We start from the raw sequence: 20336 nt of genomic DNA, 5'->3' as shown, positions 1-20336 counted from the left end.
AATCCGACACTGTCGCCGTACTCAGTACTCGCTATGCCGCTATTATCTAACAAATGCTTTTTGTGCTCCCCACAAAGTAGAGGACACCAGAGGTTCCATCTGGCAGAGGAAGCAGTATTTTCACCATCTTAGTGTTAAATCAGCTCTTCTTCATGAGGTAACTTAGTCCTCGGGTCTCTGGATGATCATCTCACCATCCCACAGCCCATCCCACACATCCACCACGTCGATTGTCTCATGGCTGCACACCGTGACTTCCCCAAACTGCGAATTTACCCTAATAAACAATGGCTCAAAGAGGGTTGGTATGTATGTGGCCTGGTTGTTTACCTCTGTTTGCTAGTCACTGGTTTTACACTCTCCTGGCTGTTCTCTAAGTAGGTTTTAAGAAGGGAGTGGGGGGTAGGATTTCTCATTGTAAAGATTATGATAGAGATAGGGAAAGTGGAAAAGTTTAGAATATTCTAGATTAAAGGAAGAGCATCAGCTAAGTCCTACCAGCAGGAAAGCTTATGCATCATAGAGGGAAGAGAAAGATGTTTAGTTCAGTTAAACAGGTACACGTGTAGTATGTACTGTACGTTTTATTTTCAGGGCCTTGAACAATTATATTTCTAAGTTTCAAAGGGGCACCTGGGTGGCTCAGTTGGTTAAGCGTCCGACTTCGGCTCAAGTCATGATCTCGTGGTTAGTGAGTTCAAGGCTGTATCAGGCTCTGTGCTGACAGCTCAGAGCCTGGAGCCTGCTTTGGATTCTGTGTCCCCCCCCTCTCTCTGCCCCTCCCCTGCTTGCACTCTGTCTCTCTAAAAAATAAAATGAGGGTACCTGGGTGGCTCAGTCAGTTAAGTGTCCAACTTTGGCTCAGGTCATGATCTCATGGTCTGTGAGTTCGAGCCCCATGTCGGGCTCTGTGCTGACAGCTCAGAGCCTGGAGCCTGCTCAGATTCTGTGTCTCCCTCTCTCTGCCCCTCCCCCACTCATGCTCTGTCTCTCGCTCTCTCAAAAATAAATAAACATTAAAAAAATTATATTTCTAAGTTTTCTGAAAATGTAATTTATAAATTAACTTATAGGATGGCTGAACAATCTGTTGTCTAAGCCAATACAAAACCCTATTTTGTTCACAATAAAGTTGAACTATGAATTAATTCCTCATTTAAACTGTGTTTTTTAATTAATTTTTATTTTCAGAGGAAAATATGTGCATTCACTAGGATATAGGGACAATTCAAAATAAATTTTCAATTACACTGAAAATTATGCTTTATAATCTCTTTTTTTTCACATAACATTTCATGAACATTTTCCCCAGAACATGAACTATCCAACTTCCTTATTAATGGGTTGGATGCATAGTGTTCCATTGTATGGATATAGCAAAGTGCATTTAACCAAAGCTTTACTAATGGAAAATTAGGTCAGTCCCAGTTTGTTGTTGTTGTAGTAAATAATGATGTGTTGAACATTCTTATGTGTAACTTTTTGCACCTATCTGATTATTTTCTTACTACAAATTTTTCTAAATGTCCTTTCTTGGTTAAGAGATGAAAACCATTTAGGGGTGCCTGAGTGGCTCAGTAGGTTAAGCGGCCAACTTTGGCTCAGGTCATGATCTCACAGTTCATGAGTTCGAGCCCTGTCAGCACAGAGCCTGGAGCCTGCTTCAAAATCTGTGAACCCCCCCTTTCTCTGCCCTTCCCCCACTCACATTCTGTCTGTCTCAAAAATAAATAAACTTTTATTTATTTATTTATTTATTTATTTATTTATTTATTTATCTATCTTTATTTATTTTTGAGAGAGAGGTGGAGTGTTAATGGGAGGAGCAGAGAGAGAGGGAGACACAGAATCCGAAGCAGGCTCCAGGCTCTAAGCTGTCAGCATAGAGCCCGAGGCGGGGCTTGAACTCACTAACCATGAGATCATGACCTGAGCCGAAGTCGGACGCTCAACCGACTGAGCCACCCAGGCACCCCCAGGGAACTTTTTTAATGTGTTCTGTTTGCTGCTATATCCTTAGCACCTAGCTGGAAAAACAGTAGTATTTTACTCAAGTTTTTTTGAATGAATATATTTTCAAATGGGGCACTAATCTTTTAAAACATTTGATTTGCAAAATCTGCAAGTGAAATGATATTAATTCTTCATCTGGCAAATAATTACCTAATTTGCCACTTCTTTTTTAGTTTTGTTTATGGTACATTTTGTCAAAAGGAATCTCTAAAGCTGATATAATTTAATATTTGGCAGTTTAAGTCCCCTTTTTTCTTTTTAAAAAATTTCTTGATTTAGAGAACTTGCTTTTCAAGTTAAAAAAAAATCCCATTGGCATTCTGATTAGATTTTGTGCAATAAATAAATAAATTAGGGAAGCAATATCTTTATAATAATGAATATTTCTACCCAGAAATACATGTTCATTTAAATAAAATCATTTATGTACCTCACTTAAATTTTGTAGTTGTCTTTCCTATGTAGAGTCTGAACAATTCTTTTTATCTTTATTTCTAAACTTTTTTGTTACTGATATTTGAATAAGATCCTTCTCCACTAGCTTTCCTAAAGTGCTCATTGATACAAAAGCGGTTAATTTTTATGTGTGGAATTTGGGGTGCTATACTCATGATACTGAATTCCACTGGTTATAACGATCCTTTAGGCAATTATCTTAGATTTTGTAGAATACTATCATCCATATAAAGACAGTTCGATCTTGTTTCCAAAGTTACATATTCTATTTGTCTTTCTTATTACATTACATTGGCTAGAGCTCTCAGAACAGTGTTGCCTTATGGTAGTGACAACTGACTTCCTCATTTCTCACTTGAATGGTGGTTCCTTTAGTGCTGAGTATAAAACTAGCTGTTGATCTGAAGAGGGGCGTGTGTGTGCATGCATATGCACTAGGAAAGCATTTAACCCTACTTTGCTAAGGTTTTTTTTTTTTTTTTTTAAGAATCAGGAAAGGATGTTGAATTTATCAACTGCCTTTTCAAATATTATCAACCACATGTATTTTTTCTCCTTTAACCTTCTAGTGAATTATATGGATTCTAATTTCAGTGGAATCCTAATATTGAACCATGGTTCATTCCTTGAATTCAGACAATCCAAGACAGGCATACCTCCTTTTATTGCCCTGCTTTATTATGCTTTGCTTTATTGTACTTCACAGACATTGTGTTTTTTCACAAATTGCAGGTTTGTGGAAATCCCCTGTGGAGGCAGTCCACTGGCGCCATTTTTCCAAGAGCATTTGCTCACTTTGTGTCTCTGTGTTTGGTAATTCTCCTAATATTTCAAACTGTTTCATTATTATTGTATGTTATGGTGATCTGGGACCAGTGGTTATAACTTGCTAAATGTTCAGATGATGGTTAGCATTTTTCAGCAATAAAATATTTTTAAATGAAGGTATGTACATTGCTTTTTTAGACATGATGCTATTGAGCACTTAATAGTCTACAATGTAGTGTAAACATAACTTCTGTATGCACTGGGAAGCCAAAAAATTCATTTGACTCACTTTATTGCAATGTTGGCTTTATTGCAATGATTTAGAACCAAACCTGCAATATCTCCGAGGTATGCCTGTAGGGAAGTTAGCCTCAAAACGTGTTGTGATTTATATTTGTAGTAGATTTGTCTTCCTAAATATTTTTATTCTAGGCTAATATTCGTGTTCCTCTGAGCACATCCTAACTCAGATGGGAAAGGGGTAGCCAGCAGACACATCTTGGTAGAAAGAGGACTATGTTTCATATTTGAAATTTGCCACAGTTAATCCCACATATAATGAAACCAAATGGCCACAAGAGCCTCAGTTTCTGTGTCACTTACCCTTTGGGGTTTCTTTCCAGCTCATTTAAAAGTGTGTGATCACAGTATTCAAAAACTAAATGCATTTTCCTTTTTCTCCTGAACACCTCAATGAGGTTCACAAGGTTTGGGTGCTTTAATTGCTGCAAAGGAATTGAAATACAAAGTCTGGTGATTTTATTTCTTATAGTACTTTCTCCCCAGATCCCTTACAATTTGAACAATAGAAGGCCTTGCTTACCATGCCCCGTGCATCTCTTGTGGATAATTTTATGATGGTTACTCACAAGAGGAACTACTCTTGGTAAGAATCATAGAAACTTGAGGTTGAAAAAGAAGATGTTTTTCTTCTTTAAAATAAATTCTTTAAGGGTTTATTTAATGTACCTGTATATAGATGGTAATTAAACTGCTTGAATCTCTCTGGAGATAGCAAATAAAGGGCACAACTTAAAATACAGGCACTGATTCCACAAACACTTTCTGTAGTTTGTGAAAATTCTAAACATCCAGGTCATAAAATAACCTGAATAAAAAATTGAAGAAATGGAATTACTGAGTAAAAGGCTCTAAAAATTATTAATCCCCACTAAGTTTGCATATTGTCATGGGTTTAAACCCAGTCTGGATTTGCGTGTTGTTTTTCAGAAATACCAGATCCCAACGTTCAACTCTGATTAAGCTGCCTATTCTACGAGTCCCCACAGTGTGTTTTTAATTTATTTATCATGTTTTCATCTCTGTTCTTTGATTCTATTGTTCTCTCTTATGCTTAGATGTCTTATGTGCTAAATTCCGTCTCAAGCTGAAGGATTTCACAAGGCACCTGTTTAATGCTATGAACCAGAGGGAAAATTCTACTGAAGATAATCCATCATAGAGTTAACTATATAACTTATCATCCAATCAGGGTAACAAGCATAAGCCAAGACTGTCCCAGGCACATAGGCAGATACGGTCATCCTGCCTACAGCTAGGGCCACCGTGTAAGTTAGCGCACAAACCAGGAGGCTTTTGAGAGCTCGTTTGGGGGTTGTAGCAGGGGAACGCAGCTACTCCTAGGCCTTGACGGAAGAGCGGTCCTCCTGTATCAGGGAAGGTCGTCCTCTTCGGCCAAGCATGCAACTCCAAGCTCCAAGATGCACATGGAGTGGTGAGGGAGGAAGAGGAAAACAGCCTAGCCAGCCGGATCAGCCAAACCACCTTTGGCAGTCCAGGCGGTGACAGATCGCCCTCACACCCTAGGGTGCTTTTGAAAGAGGGTGCTAACCAGACCGGATTCTGGGACAAAAGCTATGAATCAGGACATCTGATCACTCCTATTTACATATAACTCGTCTTCCCTATTGTTTTCCAGTATACAGATACCTCACTTTCCAAACCCTCTACCACTTACTCAGAAAGATATATAGAGGGAACACAGTATTGTGTATACAGTAGGAGCTGCATAAATACTTTGCAGGCCCAGTAGCGATAGCCTCCTCTACTTTAGTACCTGTAAGCATGACTTGAAGGAAAAAAAAAAAAATGAGTCTGCAACTACGTGTCTGCTGTTCAACAGTTTGGGAAAAAGGACTCCATTACATATTAAAAATATGTCCAGAGCACAAAATCAACTTGCCGTTGCCTAAGACAGCGGAGAGGCAAACGGGAGGAAACAGGTCACACAGGTAAGCTAGCTGCTTTGTGCTACACTGAAAACCACAGGATGGAAATGAAACAGTGTCTCTACCAGGAGGCTAAGGGATTCACAGATGCTAACCTGGTCAAACCCGGTTTGGGGTAGATGAGCAATACATATCCCCTTTGCAAATTAAATTAACTTAGCCCAGGAAAACAGTGACTTGTATCAGTAACACAGGTGATAAGGAGGACAAAAATCAAATCACATTTAAATAACAGGAAGATAGGAGGAAGGGAAGGGAAGTTTATCATGGAAGGAAACTGTTCAGGGCATGCATGGGTATAACGTACCAAAAGCAGAAAAGGGGTACGTTATGGGAACCGTCACCAGAGACCAAGCTGAGGTGGAATCTGGCTACTTTTTACCTTCAAGTCAAATTGGGGCACTGTGACCCAGGAGGTACTACGAGCATTAACCTTACTTGCAGTCGTGGGTAGGTGGGAGGTGGGGGATAAAAAAGCATTACTTTCATTAGAAAACAACCCACAGCCAGGTCAGACACACCCTGTAGCTTAGCTCTGTGATAAGTTGTCTGCTGACCAGCGCCCTCTGCTGGCTGCGAGGTAACAGTGAACCGGTTTTTATGATGGATGTACTTGAAAACTCAGTCGGTGTATATGAAATTATATATTAAACTATTATTAGTTTTAGGAATCCTGCTGAAAATAATACTTGGAAAGTACAGATAATATGATCATTATTATCTCCCTTTAAAAACTGACTTCTGGGGTTATCCTAAAAAAAAGATGACACATGTCAAAAGTGAAGATCGGCTGTGTGTTCTTGAGGATATAAATCACATTTCTGTTATTCCAAGTTGGTCTCCAAACCTTCTGTGCCCCCAAGGAGTTTGCTGGAAATGCTGCATCTCAGGCTAACCACACACCTTCAACTCAATACGTGCATTTTAGCAAAGTCCCCTGGGGATTCCAATGCACATTAATGTTTGGGAGGTGCTGCCCTGTGCCTCAGTTTCCTCCCTGATAAGATAAGGTGCTGGATGAGAAGTGTCGCTAGGTTCTTTTCTGGTTCTAAAACCGTAACATTTCTAGGACAGGAAAACATTTCCATTGAAGACTTATGAATCTTACGTGTCAAATCCTATCAGAGTAAAAACAACTTTAGGGGCACCTGGCTGGCTCAGTTGGTAGAGCATGTGACTTGACCTCCAGGTCCTAGTTCAAGCCCCACATTGGGGATAGTGCTTACTTAAACAACAACAACAACAACAACAACAACAACAACAACAACTAACTAACAAATTATTTGTGGAAAATGTGTATACATAGCTGGGGGAGATACTCAATAGGTCTAAGAACCAGTGGAACACAGGAAGGACCAACCCCTATGGATGCCACAGTCCCGTCCTGGGGGATCCTGTGCCGGGAGATGGTCTTCTAGTTGCCTGTTTGTGGGGAGGAGGATTGGGTGGGGGATGAGCGGAGAAAGGCGGGGGTGGGGGAGGGTGAACACTGGGATGAAGGGACTCAGGACAGTAGATATTTACCAACCAGAATGGAAAGTACTTCAGGATCAGAGCTGCCAAAGTCCAAAGTGATAATCAACTCATTTTCCACAGTTGCTGATGCCAAGAAATTTAAGCCCAATCAGAAAAACAACACCACTTTAAGATGCATTCAAATTGTAATTTGGGCATACATATTTCATCCAATACCATGAGGTTATAGATATATAGAGAAAGTTAACCTACCTTCAACATACGTATTTCTCTTAGTGCTATTTTCTTAACAACAGGATCATCTTCAGATTCCACAAATTTTTTAATAGCTACCACTTGTCCGGAGGTTTTGTTTCTGCATTTGAATACAACCCCATAGGACCCCTCTCCAATCTTAGCTAATTTTTCATACTTTTCCATTATGGTTGAAGTGACTTAAGGTACTGTATTGATTGCCTTGCAGCACAATGTTGCACCTGGAAAATAAGACGACTCAGCTTGATCAAGTCATCAAGGTCAATGTTCTCACAATCTTTTACATAAAACCAATTTACTCAGGATGCCAGAGATTTATTTCCATCGATTAATTTTAAATACACTTAGAAAGATGTGAACATTATTTTGGCAGTTTAGTTCAGTCTTTATGTGGTCCTTTGAGCTACTGCAAAGATTTCATATATTTCTTTTTTATTAAAAAATTTTTTTTAACATTTATTTATTTTTGAGAGAGAGAGAGAGAGAGAGAGAGAGAGAGAGAGAGAGAGAGAGAGAAGATGTGGGGAGGGGCCAAACAGAGATGGAGACAGAGGATCCCAAGCAGGCTCTGCACTGGCAGACAGCACACAGCCCAATTCAGGACTCGAACCCATGAACTGTGACATCATGACCTGAAGTCGGACACTTAACTGACTGAGCCGCCCAGGTGCCCCAAGATCTCATATATTTCTTATAGTGGGTCTGTATTTACTTCAGTTGAATTAAGGAATTCGTGGAAAGGAACCTTATCTAGTCTATTTTCATTATCCTCAAGTAAATGATTAAAATATGATGCTGTAAAATCCAACTGAAGGAACATTTTTATACTCTTGATTACATTGTTTCTCTTTTCTCTCCTCACCCATTTGACAAGGGGGTTTAGGAAGAACTGAGAACCAGACAAGGTACAAAGTGCTACACTTCCACCTGGTGGACAGAGGAAAGAGCAGATATGGACTGTCAAATAAAGCAGCCATTAAAAACAGTAACAAAATCTTTCCAGCTCTTGGCTCTTATATGTATGAAGGAACATATCCTTAAATTCTTAGCTCCCAAAGAAAAGAAAAAGCACAAAAAAGAGGACAGATTTCTCTAATTTTTCACGAATGCTTTCATATCCATAATGATGTCCATGGAAATATTTAATTTGTTGGTCCTGCATCACCCATGTGTGAATTTTGTGGTGACTGGATCACATGGTAAGTAACAAATAAGGCCACCATAATTTAAGAAATCAGTGTAGGAATTAAAAATATAAAAATTCAAGTAAGTCTCAAAAATCCCACCCCACTTTATCCAGCAGAATCTTAATATAATCTAATAGTGATAATAAGAGCTAGCCCTTAAATAACATTGTCCTAGGAAAATCACATATAATTTGCACAACCATTCTATGAAGTAAGTGCGATTTTCATCCAATTATATGGACGAGAAAACCAAGGCAAGGTGAAGCTAGTATGGAATTAGAACCCAGGGAGTCAAGCTCCAGAGATCACAATTTCAATCACTAGGCTATACTGCCTCTCAGTTAATTCAAAAGAATGCACAGCTTGGAGAACCATTTTATCCAGGTCTTAGTATTCATAAAATGTCAAGTAAAAGAGGTGATCCCTTTTCAGATTTCTCATGTTCAAATGAGTATCCTCTTTCTTTTTCTTTTTTACTTCACTAACATCTTTTCCACCCACAGATTGTCTCAATGGAGAAAGAAATCATCTACTCTCACCCGTCACCATAGAAAGACACAACTGGGGGAGTGTTTACCTTGGTAAATGACTATTACTAAACCATTTTACAATGCCTCATTTTTTTTTTTTTTTTTTTTTTTTTGTAGATTCTATTCTTTCTTATTACAGGGAGAAAACTGAAGCATACACTCTTAAATAACACATGGAAAATGAAAATGAAGCATACACTCTTAAATAACACATGGAAAATTCATCACAGATTATGTTCTGAAATCTCTATCAGTTATACTGTATTTTTATATAGGTATTATTATCTTAAATCTGTTTATATATAAACATGCATAGATTTGTTCTTTAGCCTAGTTACAGGTGATAAAACAGTAGAAACTAGGAATTTGCTTTAGAAAGTTATCAGTATAGATCTTTGTGGATTTATGAACTTAACCTACTCGATAAGCCCTATGGTTACTGGAAGAAACTATGAATATGCCAGAAAGCTTACTCATGATGTTCGTCTATGTATTATGTTCCTATTTCCCTCTAGATAGATATTTTGATCTATTGATCTATGATTTTCTTTTTTTTTTTCCCTAACTGGCTTAATAATGATTGAGTTCTCAGACTAATATTTAGATTTCTCAGACACATCAACCAAACTTTTGAATATGATAAAATAAAACACCAGAAAAATAGTACTTTACCTGTTAACCTCTCAATGGTAGCTGCTTTCTAAAGGGCTTATATGTTCATGGAAGATGGGTCTGAGCATGCAGGCAGGAGTTAGACCACGACAGAAATTCCTCAAAGGGATTTATGGCTTTAATTCCAGCCTACTAGGACTCTACCAGAGTTTTAAGAAGCAGTAATTTCTATCTCTTATCTGAGGTACAGCCCAACTATCTGTTTGATGACTATCTCTACACAAATAGAATCGTTTCAAAGTCAGTTTGTTCTAAGCCAAATGCCTTCTTTCTTATCCTCTACCTCTACCTCTACCCAAAGTTCACATACCTGCTCCACATTCTACCTAAACGGTTTGTGAAGATGGATATGGTGGGGAACTTTGAGACAGCCAAGGATAGTGATGGCTGTCTAACTCTAATCTTGTCACGTGTCTTTCACAAAGCTGTAGAAATCAACCAGAACAATAAAACCACATAAACATTGGGGCGCCTGAGTGGCTCCGTTGGTTAAGCATCTAAATCTCTTGATTTTGGCTTAGGTCATGATCACACAGTTCGGGAGTTTGGGCCCCACATGTGGCTTGCTCTCTATCTCTCTCTTAAATAAAAATAAACTTAATAAGAAAATGCACATAAATGAAATGCTTCCAACATAATAGGAAAGAGGAATTTAAAAACTTAAGTAGAAAAGTACACTCCAAATTCTGGAAGAGATATTTCCTAGGATCCCACTAGAAGCCTTTGCAGAGAACGAATACAGAAATGTGGGATCTGGAAAAACTGTAAAGGAGACAGGAGAGGAAATGAAGGGCCTGGGATAGACTTAAAATCATCCCCCCTTCCCCCCACCCAAAGAGAAAATACATCACAAGTGCAAAAATACTGAGAGTGTCTCAGTGGATCAGAGCAGTCACCACAGGGAAAGGACTTAAAAGTTACGGATGTCGAGAAGGCATCAGTCAGTGTGACACTATTGGGGAAGAGAAGGGCAAGAGGGAAGGGAGAGGCTTATCCAATCTCTGTCAGAGACTGGAGAGTGAAGAGTAAAAGAAGCAAGAGGGTAAATTTGTGCCCCTGCACGACAAAAGAGAACCCCAAAACTGAAGGACATGCAAATCTCTCTGCCCCTAATTAAAAAAAAAAGTGCTACTCATTAAAGAAACTGCACTTTGGTACATTGACAGAGCGGACTCTCTTGACCTAGGACTGCTGTCAACTATCACAAGCCAAACCTTGCCCAGGGAATCAAATAGACGAAAGCGGTCTCCACACAAACCTATTATTGGAAGAAAATAGAAATGAGAATGGAACATTTCAGCTGATGAAAATCATGTCCAAAAAACCTAACAGTGAAGCAGAAGAAAACTAACACAACACTCCAAACCGATTTAAATATCTTCTAACATTCATCTGGATATATGAAAAGCACTTGGAATCAGAAATTCAAATAAGACCAGAAGTGAACAAAAACATAAATAAATAAGAAAAAAAAAGATAGTTGATTGAACTCAGGGAAAAAAAATACAAGAAAAAGACAAAATCATCTCAGAAATAAAGGCTAAAAAACAAGACACCAATGAAAGAATAGATTCCAATGAAAACTTAATAAGGGACATTTTAAAAAGACAGAACAACAATTAAGAGATTAAAAATGAGAAAAGAAAAAGTAAGAGAGTTTAGAGAGAAAGTGGTTGAAATGGAAGACAGGCAAAGAAGACCCAACACATGTAATTAGAGTCTCCGAAGAAGAAAACAAAATGGTGGAACAGAACGAATAGTTGAAAGTATAATCCGTGAAATTTTTCTGGCAGCAAAATAAAGTCAAAGTCAAAATAAAGAAAAGGCCCGTCAGGTAGTTGGCAAAACTAAATCAGAACAATCAACTCGGACATATTTGAATAAAACTATCAAAACAAATACTCTCATAGCCTGCAGCCATAAGAGAAACAGAGTGACACCAACCTTGTCTAGAGGACACAGTGCAACAGCAGCCTTTTCAAGAGATTCAAGAGAAGAAAGTGAAGGCCAAGGATTTTACACTCAACCAAGCCGTCCTTCAAGTAGCAAAATCATACATAAACAGTTTAAAATATGCAAGACCTCCAGGAATATTATATTCATGAACCCTCTTAAAGAATCTACAAGAGGAAACTTTCACCCGGCCAAGAGGTGATTGGGAAAACTTCAAGAAGAGATTTATAGTGAGCATTTAATATATTTAATTGATGACTAGAGCAAAGATGGGGACAAGGGTGGAAGAATAATATATAAAAGTTAGAAGTGCTGACAATGTAGAAGGTAATGCAATTAAAGATCTGTTTAAAAAATGGAAAGGGAACAAAGAAAGCAGAATAAATTGATAACTAAATAGATGGGAGTAAAATACACCATTAAAAAGAGGCAAACCAGGGGCACCTTGGTGGCTCAGTTGATTAAGCTCCAACTCTTGATTTTGGCTCAGGTCATGACCTCACGGTTTGTGAGTTTGAGCCCTGCATTGGGCTCCATGCTGACAGTGTGGGGCCTGCTTGGAATTCTCTCTCTCTCTGCCCCTCCTACACGTGCGTGTTCTCTCTCTCTCTCAAAATAAATAAATAAACTTGAAAAAAAAAAAAAACAGACAAACCAGAGAATAAAAAGTTAAATAAGAAAATGGACTGAGAGCACTAAAAAAATACCCAAAGAAGTCTAAGAAATAAAAATCAAACACAATACATGAGAAAGAACACAGGGTTAACATTATACGTGTAAAAATTGTAATATAAAACAATATGACAGGGTAAAGACTATCAATATCAATAAATATGTGTGGGCTTAAATCATTGATTAAATGAAAAAGATTTCAATTTGGCTCACAAAGCTAGATTCAACTATAAGCTATATGCAAGAGACACATCTAAGACAAAGTGATTCAGAAAGGTTAAAAATAAAAAGACAAACAGAGGTATTCAGGACAAATGGAAATATAAAGAAAGGAGATTTATGACAAAATAGAATTAAAGCTACAGGAAGCATTAAATACGACAGAAGGGGGGGAAGTTTTTAATGCTAAAAGCCACGATTCACGATGAAGATATAACAGCCCTCAAATAACATAGCAATTACTGTTATAAAGCAGAAACTTTATTTAGGACATGTAAGGAGACATGTATACAAACACATTAATCATGACACTTAAACACACCAGTTTGAGGAAAAGGCAAGGCCAATGGAAAACAAAAAACAAAAAACAAAACAAAACAAAAAAGCATGTAACTATGCAGAATACCTAAACAATATAACCAATAAGGTAGATCTTTAGGAGACAGATACATTGAATTATATACTCTGATAATCTAAAATCTACCTTCTTCTCAAGCACACATCAGAAAGTGTAAAAAACTAGAAATATTATAAAAACATTCTGATCACAATCAAACTAGAAATTAATCCAATTAAAAAAATATATATATATAATAAAAAAAAGACCTTCTACCTAGAAACTAAAAAAGCCTTCAGTTAAACACCTATTGGGAAGAGGGGGAAATGCAAACTGAAATAATGGAACTAAAAAAAAAATAATGAAAACACTACATATCGAAATCAATGAGATACATTTAAAGCAGGGGTTCTCAACTGGGGATCATTTTGCTCCTCAGAGGAATTTTTCAATGTCTGGAGACATTTTTGATTGTTATGAGTGTGTAGAGGCCAGGAATGCTGCTAAATATGTATCCCAGGACAGAGCCCCACAAGAAGAATGGTCTATCTGAAAAGTTCATAATGCCATGATTGAGACACCCTGACATATAGAAATTGAGAGAAAAAATCCAGGGATCAAAACAATATAGAAGAAAAGATAAAAGAGTAAAAATAATAAATAAATGCAATAATCTAAAAAAGAACTACAAAATAAACCAAAATAAAGCACGAGAAACAATAACATTGAAGCAGAAATTAATAGAGAATACAGAAATAATAGATCTAATTAATAAACCCAAATCCTAGTTCCTTAAAAAAATTAAACAAACCTGTAACTACCTTATTCAAGAAAAAAGGGAGAAAGAATGAATATACAAAATAAGAAATAACAAGAGGTAATAAAACAGAACAATTTTTTTTTTTTTCAAAATCATGAGTCTACTTTGCAGGCATCTATATTTTTATTTATTTATGTATTTATTTATTTTTAAGTGTTTATTTTGGAGAGAGAAAGGGAGGGTGGTTAGGGCAGAGAGAGAGGAAGACACAGAATCCAAAGCAGGCTCCTGGCTCTGAGCTGTCAGCACAGAGCCCCACATGGGGCTGGAACTCACGAACCGTGAGATCATGACCTGAACTGAAGTCAGACACTCAACCAACTGAGCCACTCAGGCGCCCCATGCAGGCATCTATAAAAATGTATTTAAAAACTTAGATGAAATGGATAATTTTCTAGAAAAATACCATTTACGAAAATTTACCTGATTAAAGATTGAGAATTTAAAGTGGCTTCTGGGGCACCTGGGTGGCTCAGTCAGTTAAGTGTCTGTTGGTTAAGCATCTGTCATGATCTCCCAGTCTGTGGGTTCAAGCCCCGCGTCGGACTCTGTGCTGACAGCTCAGAGCCTGGAGCCTGCTTCGGATTCTGTGTCTCCCTCTCTCTCTGCCCCTCCCCTGCTCATGCTTTCTTTCTCTCTCTCTCTCTCTCTCTCAAAAATAAAATAAACATTAAAATTAAAAAAAAAAAAAAGTGGTTTCTGCATAAGAAATAAAGAAAGTTTATTTTTTAAAAATCCCACAAAAAAGCACCAGGGGTCAGACTTTGACTACTGTGGGTTAAAGAGGTTGGTAAATTCTCTTCCGAAAACACAAGGCCAGGGAAAATTGTCAAAAAAGTAAAATGAAAGCCCGAACCAACCCATAACAATGTGGGGGCTCTGGAAATCAACCAAAGGTAAAAAACAAATTGAGAAGTACTTATTCACGATCAGTTAGAATTCCACTTGAGAACAATGGGGGTCTGTGGCTTCTGCCTGGACCTGCTGCCATTCCTCCTCTACCCTCATCCCCCCAGCTCAGCAGGGGCACCGCCACAACTACTGTGAACTGGCCATGAACCAGAAGCCTTACTCCAAGGGAAAATGTGCTTGATATGGCTCACACCCATGACAGGCTGAAAACCCGTGACAGGACTGTCAGTAAAATTCAGTAGGAAACCAGCAGGGGAAAGCCCCACAGCTTTGTAAGCCTAAGGATGTACTTCCAGGTGGAGTGAGCTGCAGACCAGCCAAAAATTTATGGGAAGATCATGGAAGAGCCCCAGAAGGGGTAGTTTGGCTTTCCACATATCTCTGGCTAACTGGGAAACTCTGAGGCATACAGAGGGAAGACCCAGTAGGGTCCTGAGGCAGATTTGAGGGCTGACTGAACTCTGAATGCAGTGCCCAACCCACACACTGGTCCACTGGAAGAGGATGAAGGACTATGCCTAGAGGTGCTTAAGTACCACTGCTGCTCAAATTATTGGTGACCACCAAACTATGCAGACAGTGGTGAGTCCTAGAAAGCCAGGCTAAAATAATTAAAAAACTGAACACAGACATCAACAGTCACACGTTTGGAAGGAGGTAGATTCTAGAATACAGGCAGGTTGCAAACACAAAAACCAACCCACAAAAAAATCCTTAGTGGAGAAAACTTGAATCCAGCATTGATGTATTATCTGAAATGCCCAGTTTCCAATTAAAACATTATGAGGGATGTTAAGCAAAAGGAAAGTGTTTCTGATACTCAAGGGCGGTGGGGGGAGGGGGTGGGGGAGAACAAGTCAACAAAAACAACAAAAATGGATTCCCAACAGACTCTTTTTGGGGGATAGAAATTGACAAAATGAACCTAAGATTGGTATGGAAACTCACAGTACCCAGAACAGCCAAAGCAACTGGAATAAAAAGAAACTGGAAGACTTACAATACCTGACTTCAAATTTTACCATAAAATTAGAGTAAATGAAAAGAATATGGTACTGGCATAAAGACAGACATATGTATCAGTGAAACAGAATGGACTGTCACGAAATGACCCTTTTATTTACAGTCAATTGCTTTTCACAAAGATGCGATGGCAATTCAATGAAAAAAGAAGATTGTTTTCAATCATTTCAATCATTTCAACAAATGATACTAGGACAGTTGGTGTACATATGTAATAAAATAAAAACAAAAACAAAAAAACTTAAGTACCTCACACAATATACCAGAACTAACTCAAAATGCATCACAGATCAAAATGTAAGAGCTACAACTGTACAACTTCTAGCAAAAATTAAGAGAAAAATCTTTGTGACCTTAAGTTAGGCACAGATTTCTAAGATCCGACACCAGAAGCATGATACATAAAAGAAAAAAATTGATAAAATGGAATTCATCAAAATTAAAATCTTTTGCTCTTCAAAAAAACTGACCCAGTAAGAAAATGAAAAAACAAGACAGAGCCTAAAGAAAACATTAGATAAAGGATTTGTATCCATGGGGCGCCTGGGTTTGCTCAGTCGGTCAAGTGTCCGACTTCAGCTCAGGTCATGATCTCACGGTTTGTGAGTTAGAGTCCTGAGTTGGGCTCTGTGCTGACAGCTTGGAGCTTGGAGCCTGCTTCAGAGTCTGTGTCTCCCTCTGTCTCTACCCCTCGCCTGCTCACACTCTGTCTCTCTCTCTCTCAAAAATAAAATAAATATTAAAAAAAAAAGAAAAGGATCTGTATCCACAATACATAAAGCATTCTTACAACTCATCAGGCAGCCAGATAACCCAAGTTAAAAATGGACAAAAGATTTTAAGTCAACTCTACCCCCAACATGAGGCTTGAACTCATGATCCCAAGATCAAGAGTTGTATGCTCTACCAACTGAGCCAGCCAGTCACCCCAGAAATGAACAAAAGATTTGAATAGATATTTCACCAGAGAAGATATATGAATGTCTAATAAGCAAATGAAAGGATGCTATTAGTCATTAGGAAATGTAAATTAAAACCACAATGAGATACCACTATGTACCCACCAGAAGGAGTAAAAGACAAAGAGTGACAATATCCAGGATTGATAAGGATGCATAGAAACTGGAACTCTCACACATTAATGGTAGGAAGGCTAAATGGCGCAGTCCCATTGGAAAACAGTTTGGTAATATCTTAAAAGTTAAACACAAATTTAAAATAAAAGTTAAACAGAAACAGCACTTCCACTCTTTGGTATCTATCCAGGAAAAATAAAAATAGGTCTATACAAAGACATGTATGCAAGTGTTTATAGTATCATTATTCATAAGAGCTCCCATTAAAAACAATCTAAATGCCCATCAACTAATGAATGAAAATCCATGCAATGATATACTTGTTCAGCATTAAAAGGAAAGTATTGATTCATACTATAGTGTGATGAGCATAAAAAAATAAAACTGAAAACATATGCTATGTGAAAGAGGCCAGACAACTCCCCACCCACACACATATTATATGATTCCATTTACATGAAATTTCTAGAAAAGGCAAATGTACCCTTGAGAAGGACCCAGCATCTCCTCAGTGGTACCGCTGCCCAAAATGCAAAGCCTGAATCGGATCACGAGGAAACAGTAGACAAATTTACTTTGGCATCCTACAAACAACTGGCCCATGTTCTTAAAAAAATGTTAAGGTCATAAAAGGCAAAGGTCAAAGAACTGTTCCAGAATGAAGGAGACTAAAAAGATTGAAAAGGAAATGCAATGTGTGATGCTAAATTGAATTTTTGAATGGGATAACTATAAAGAATTATACTTGGGCTAATTGATGAAATCTAAATATCGGCTGTGGTGCCGCCTGAGTGGCACAGTTGGTTAGGTGTCCGACTTCGGCTCAGGTCGTGATCTCACAGTCTGTGAGTTCGAGCCCTGCATTGGGCTCTGTGCTGACAGCTCAGAGCCTGGAGCCCGCTTCAGATTCTGTGTCTCTTTCTCTCTTTGCCCCTCCTCCTCTGTGCTCTGTCTCTCTCCGTCTCTCAAAAATAAATAAATGTAAGGGGCACCTGGGTGGCTCAGTCGGTTGAGCGGCCGACTTCGGCTCAAGTCATGATCTCGCAGTCCGTGAGTTCAAGCCCCGCGTCGGGCTCTGTGCTGACAGCTCAGAGCCTGGAGCCTGTTTCGGATTCTGTGTCTCCCTCTCTCTGACCCTCCCCCGTTCATGCTCTGTCTCTCTCTGTCTCAAAAATAAATAAACGTTTAAAAAAAAATAAAAAAAAAATAAATAAATGTAAAAACAAAAAATTAAATATTGACTGTGGAATAGGTACTGAATTTCCTGATTTATGTAATCCGTACTGTGGTTATGTAAGAAAATGGCCTAGTTCTTGGGAAATATACCTGAACTATACGTAAGGGTAAAGGGGCATGATGTCTGTAGCTTACTCTCAAAAGGTACAGACAGAAAAATTAATATACATGTATTTATACATGGAGAGACAGGAAGGAAATGATAAGACAAATGGAGCATAATTAATGAATCACATAGATGTATGGGAGTTCATTGTACTATTCTTTCAAGTTTGAAATTATTATATCAAAATGCAGCTATTTAAAAAACCTATATATGGTGGGACTGAAGTGTCTTAACTCACTTTTCTCCTGCATATCAACTTCCATTACACCAAAGACATCTTTCTCAAACATCAATATCCTCAGATGTTGCCTTTCCTCAGAAATGTCCTATGGCCTCTAATGCCACAGAATAAACTTCAGATTACAGTATGATATTTACAGTCCTTTACACTCTGGTCCCAATGGACCTTTCCCACAATGCTCCTCAGATTCTTCCCCAGACATTTTCAGATCTGTCTCTGCTTATGCCACTGCTGGGAAGGTCTGATCCTGAAATCCTCATCTTTTGCAATTCAATTCAAATGTCCTTTCTCTTAGCCTTCCCCAACCCCAATCTTTCTCTGCACACACACTGTGTTCATGACTTCCCCACTCCTTTTTTACGCATTATTCATTACATCCGACTTGCATCCTTAGCCCATCGGCTGGCACATGGCAGGTACTAAACCTATTGAAGTCCTTCCGTAATTTTATTCTCTAACCTTTCTGCTAATTATGTGAAATCACGGTCTTTTAAGCAAAGGAAATAATCACGTTTTGGTTGTTAATACAGTATTTGGGCAGGAAATCAAGATTAGGCAGTGATATAGCTATTGCCAGGGAATAGATGAAATTGGTTGAAAATATTTTTCACTGTCCTTAGTGACCTTCTATATATATATATACATATATATATATATATATATGTATATATATGTGTATCTATCTATCTATCTATCTATCTTGGCTATGGGGTCTCCTGACTTCACAATTTACCAAACATCTGTTAAATTCATGAAGTTCTGTGTATAAAGGTAAAAACAGATATACACTTAGGCCCACTGGTAAATTCAGAAAGATGGATACGATACTTGAGTGGATCATTAAATTCTTTGAAAGTTTTCTTTTTAATTTCCTTAGTCTTAAGGAAATGCACACAGAAACAGAGAAAACACTGGGAGGCAGATTGTTTTCCATGGTTGTATCACAAAGCAGGTCCTGAGGGCTCAAGCAAGCCTATGGAATGCGCAGGGGGAAGAAAAACAAAATTAAGAAACAGGAGAGTAATGGGGTGAAAAAATACTGACACATTTCCTGACGTTTATAAGAAACTGGTGTAAATGGTGGCGTTAGGAATTAGGGGGAAAGGAGACCTTTTCAAGACCAGGCCAGACCAGCTGGATTCTGCAGACTTCAACTCACCATGTGCTATGTTGTTAGTAGTGTTTCCAGTGCAACCAAACTTGCAGTATTCGTCTTTATAAAACTGACCCGGAAAGTCAGATGCAAGACCCATCTGCATCTATCTTATGAACATAACCCTGAATTACAGAACCTCGAAAGTACGTACACACACCTGTTAATAAGCTTGTCTTGGTGATGGCACAGATGAATTGAAAGCACTCCCCAGGAAACCAGAAGACCATATAATTTATATAACCCAAGAAACTAATTTTGTTTAAAAAAAAAAACAACAACCACCACATTTCATCTATACGCATATCTGGAAGCTTGGCATAGTCCTCTTTATTTCCAGGCCTCTGAAGAGGTCTCGACCCTTCAATGGCAGTTCAGCCTCTCGGCCACACAAGGGTCTCCCAAAGCGCGGGTGCGCCCCCGCCGCCTCTCTGCCACCTTCCCGCCGCCGCTCGCCACTCCAGGACCGCATCTCCCTCTAGCTCCTAGGGAGCCGCAGCGGGTGGGGCGTGAGGCTGGCGGGAGCACCCTGTCACCTCTAGCCCCTCGCCCCCACCCTCCCCGTCCCTCCGGAGGCTCCCAGAGGGGAGGGCAGCCCGCTCCCCTGCCCTCGGGAACTCTCCCTTCTCTGGCAGCGTGCGAGCAGACCCCACTTCTCTCGCCATCAGCCCCTCGCGCCAGCCCGCAGGCCCCCGACCCACCGCTAGCGCCTCCACTTACGGCGCGGACCCGGACGGTGGCGACGTAATCTCGCGCAGCCCCGAGCGGCCCCAACCCGGCGGGGGTCGCTGTGCGCAGGCAGCCACCCGCACGGCGACGGCGGAGCGGACGGCCGCGGCGTCTCCCGGGCAACCGGACGCTCAGGGCGCGCGGGCAGGGCGACTTCCGGAGAGGTCTCCCCGCCCCCGCCGCCGCACCTGCTGCAGGGGAAGCCGTGGCCCCGCCGCCTTGTGTCGGTGGGCAACGTCTGGCAGGGCCGCAA

At 39.3% G+C, this 20336-nt stretch overlaps 1 protein-coding gene across 1 annotated transcript in view; it reads right to left on the bottom strand.

Moving 5' to 3' along the window:
- Positions 1-20161, bottom strand: part of CDKL4 (cyclin dependent kinase like 4) — a 48252-nt gene extending 28091 nt beyond the window's left edge. Inside the window, exons 1-3 of the mRNA XM_042933184.1 lie at positions 20075-20161; positions 7215-7438; positions 3841-3962 (exon numbers count right to left, since the gene is read on the bottom strand). Coding sequence (XP_042789118.1) covers positions 3841-3962; positions 7215-7382 — 290 coding nt within the window. The 5' untranslated portion in view covers positions 7383-7438; positions 20075-20161. The remainder of the gene's footprint in view (positions 1-3840; positions 3963-7214; positions 7439-20074) is intronic.
- Between the last annotated feature and the right edge of the window lie 175 nt (positions 20162-20336).

Source organism: Panthera leo, chromosome A3 (assembly GCF_018350215.1).
Source record: "Panthera leo isolate Ple1 chromosome A3, P.leo_Ple1_pat1.1, whole genome shotgun sequence".
In the NCBI taxonomy this organism is placed as follows: Eukaryota; Metazoa; Chordata; class Mammalia; order Carnivora; family Felidae; genus Panthera; species Panthera leo.
This window is presented reverse-complemented; position numbering and strand designations above follow the sequence as displayed.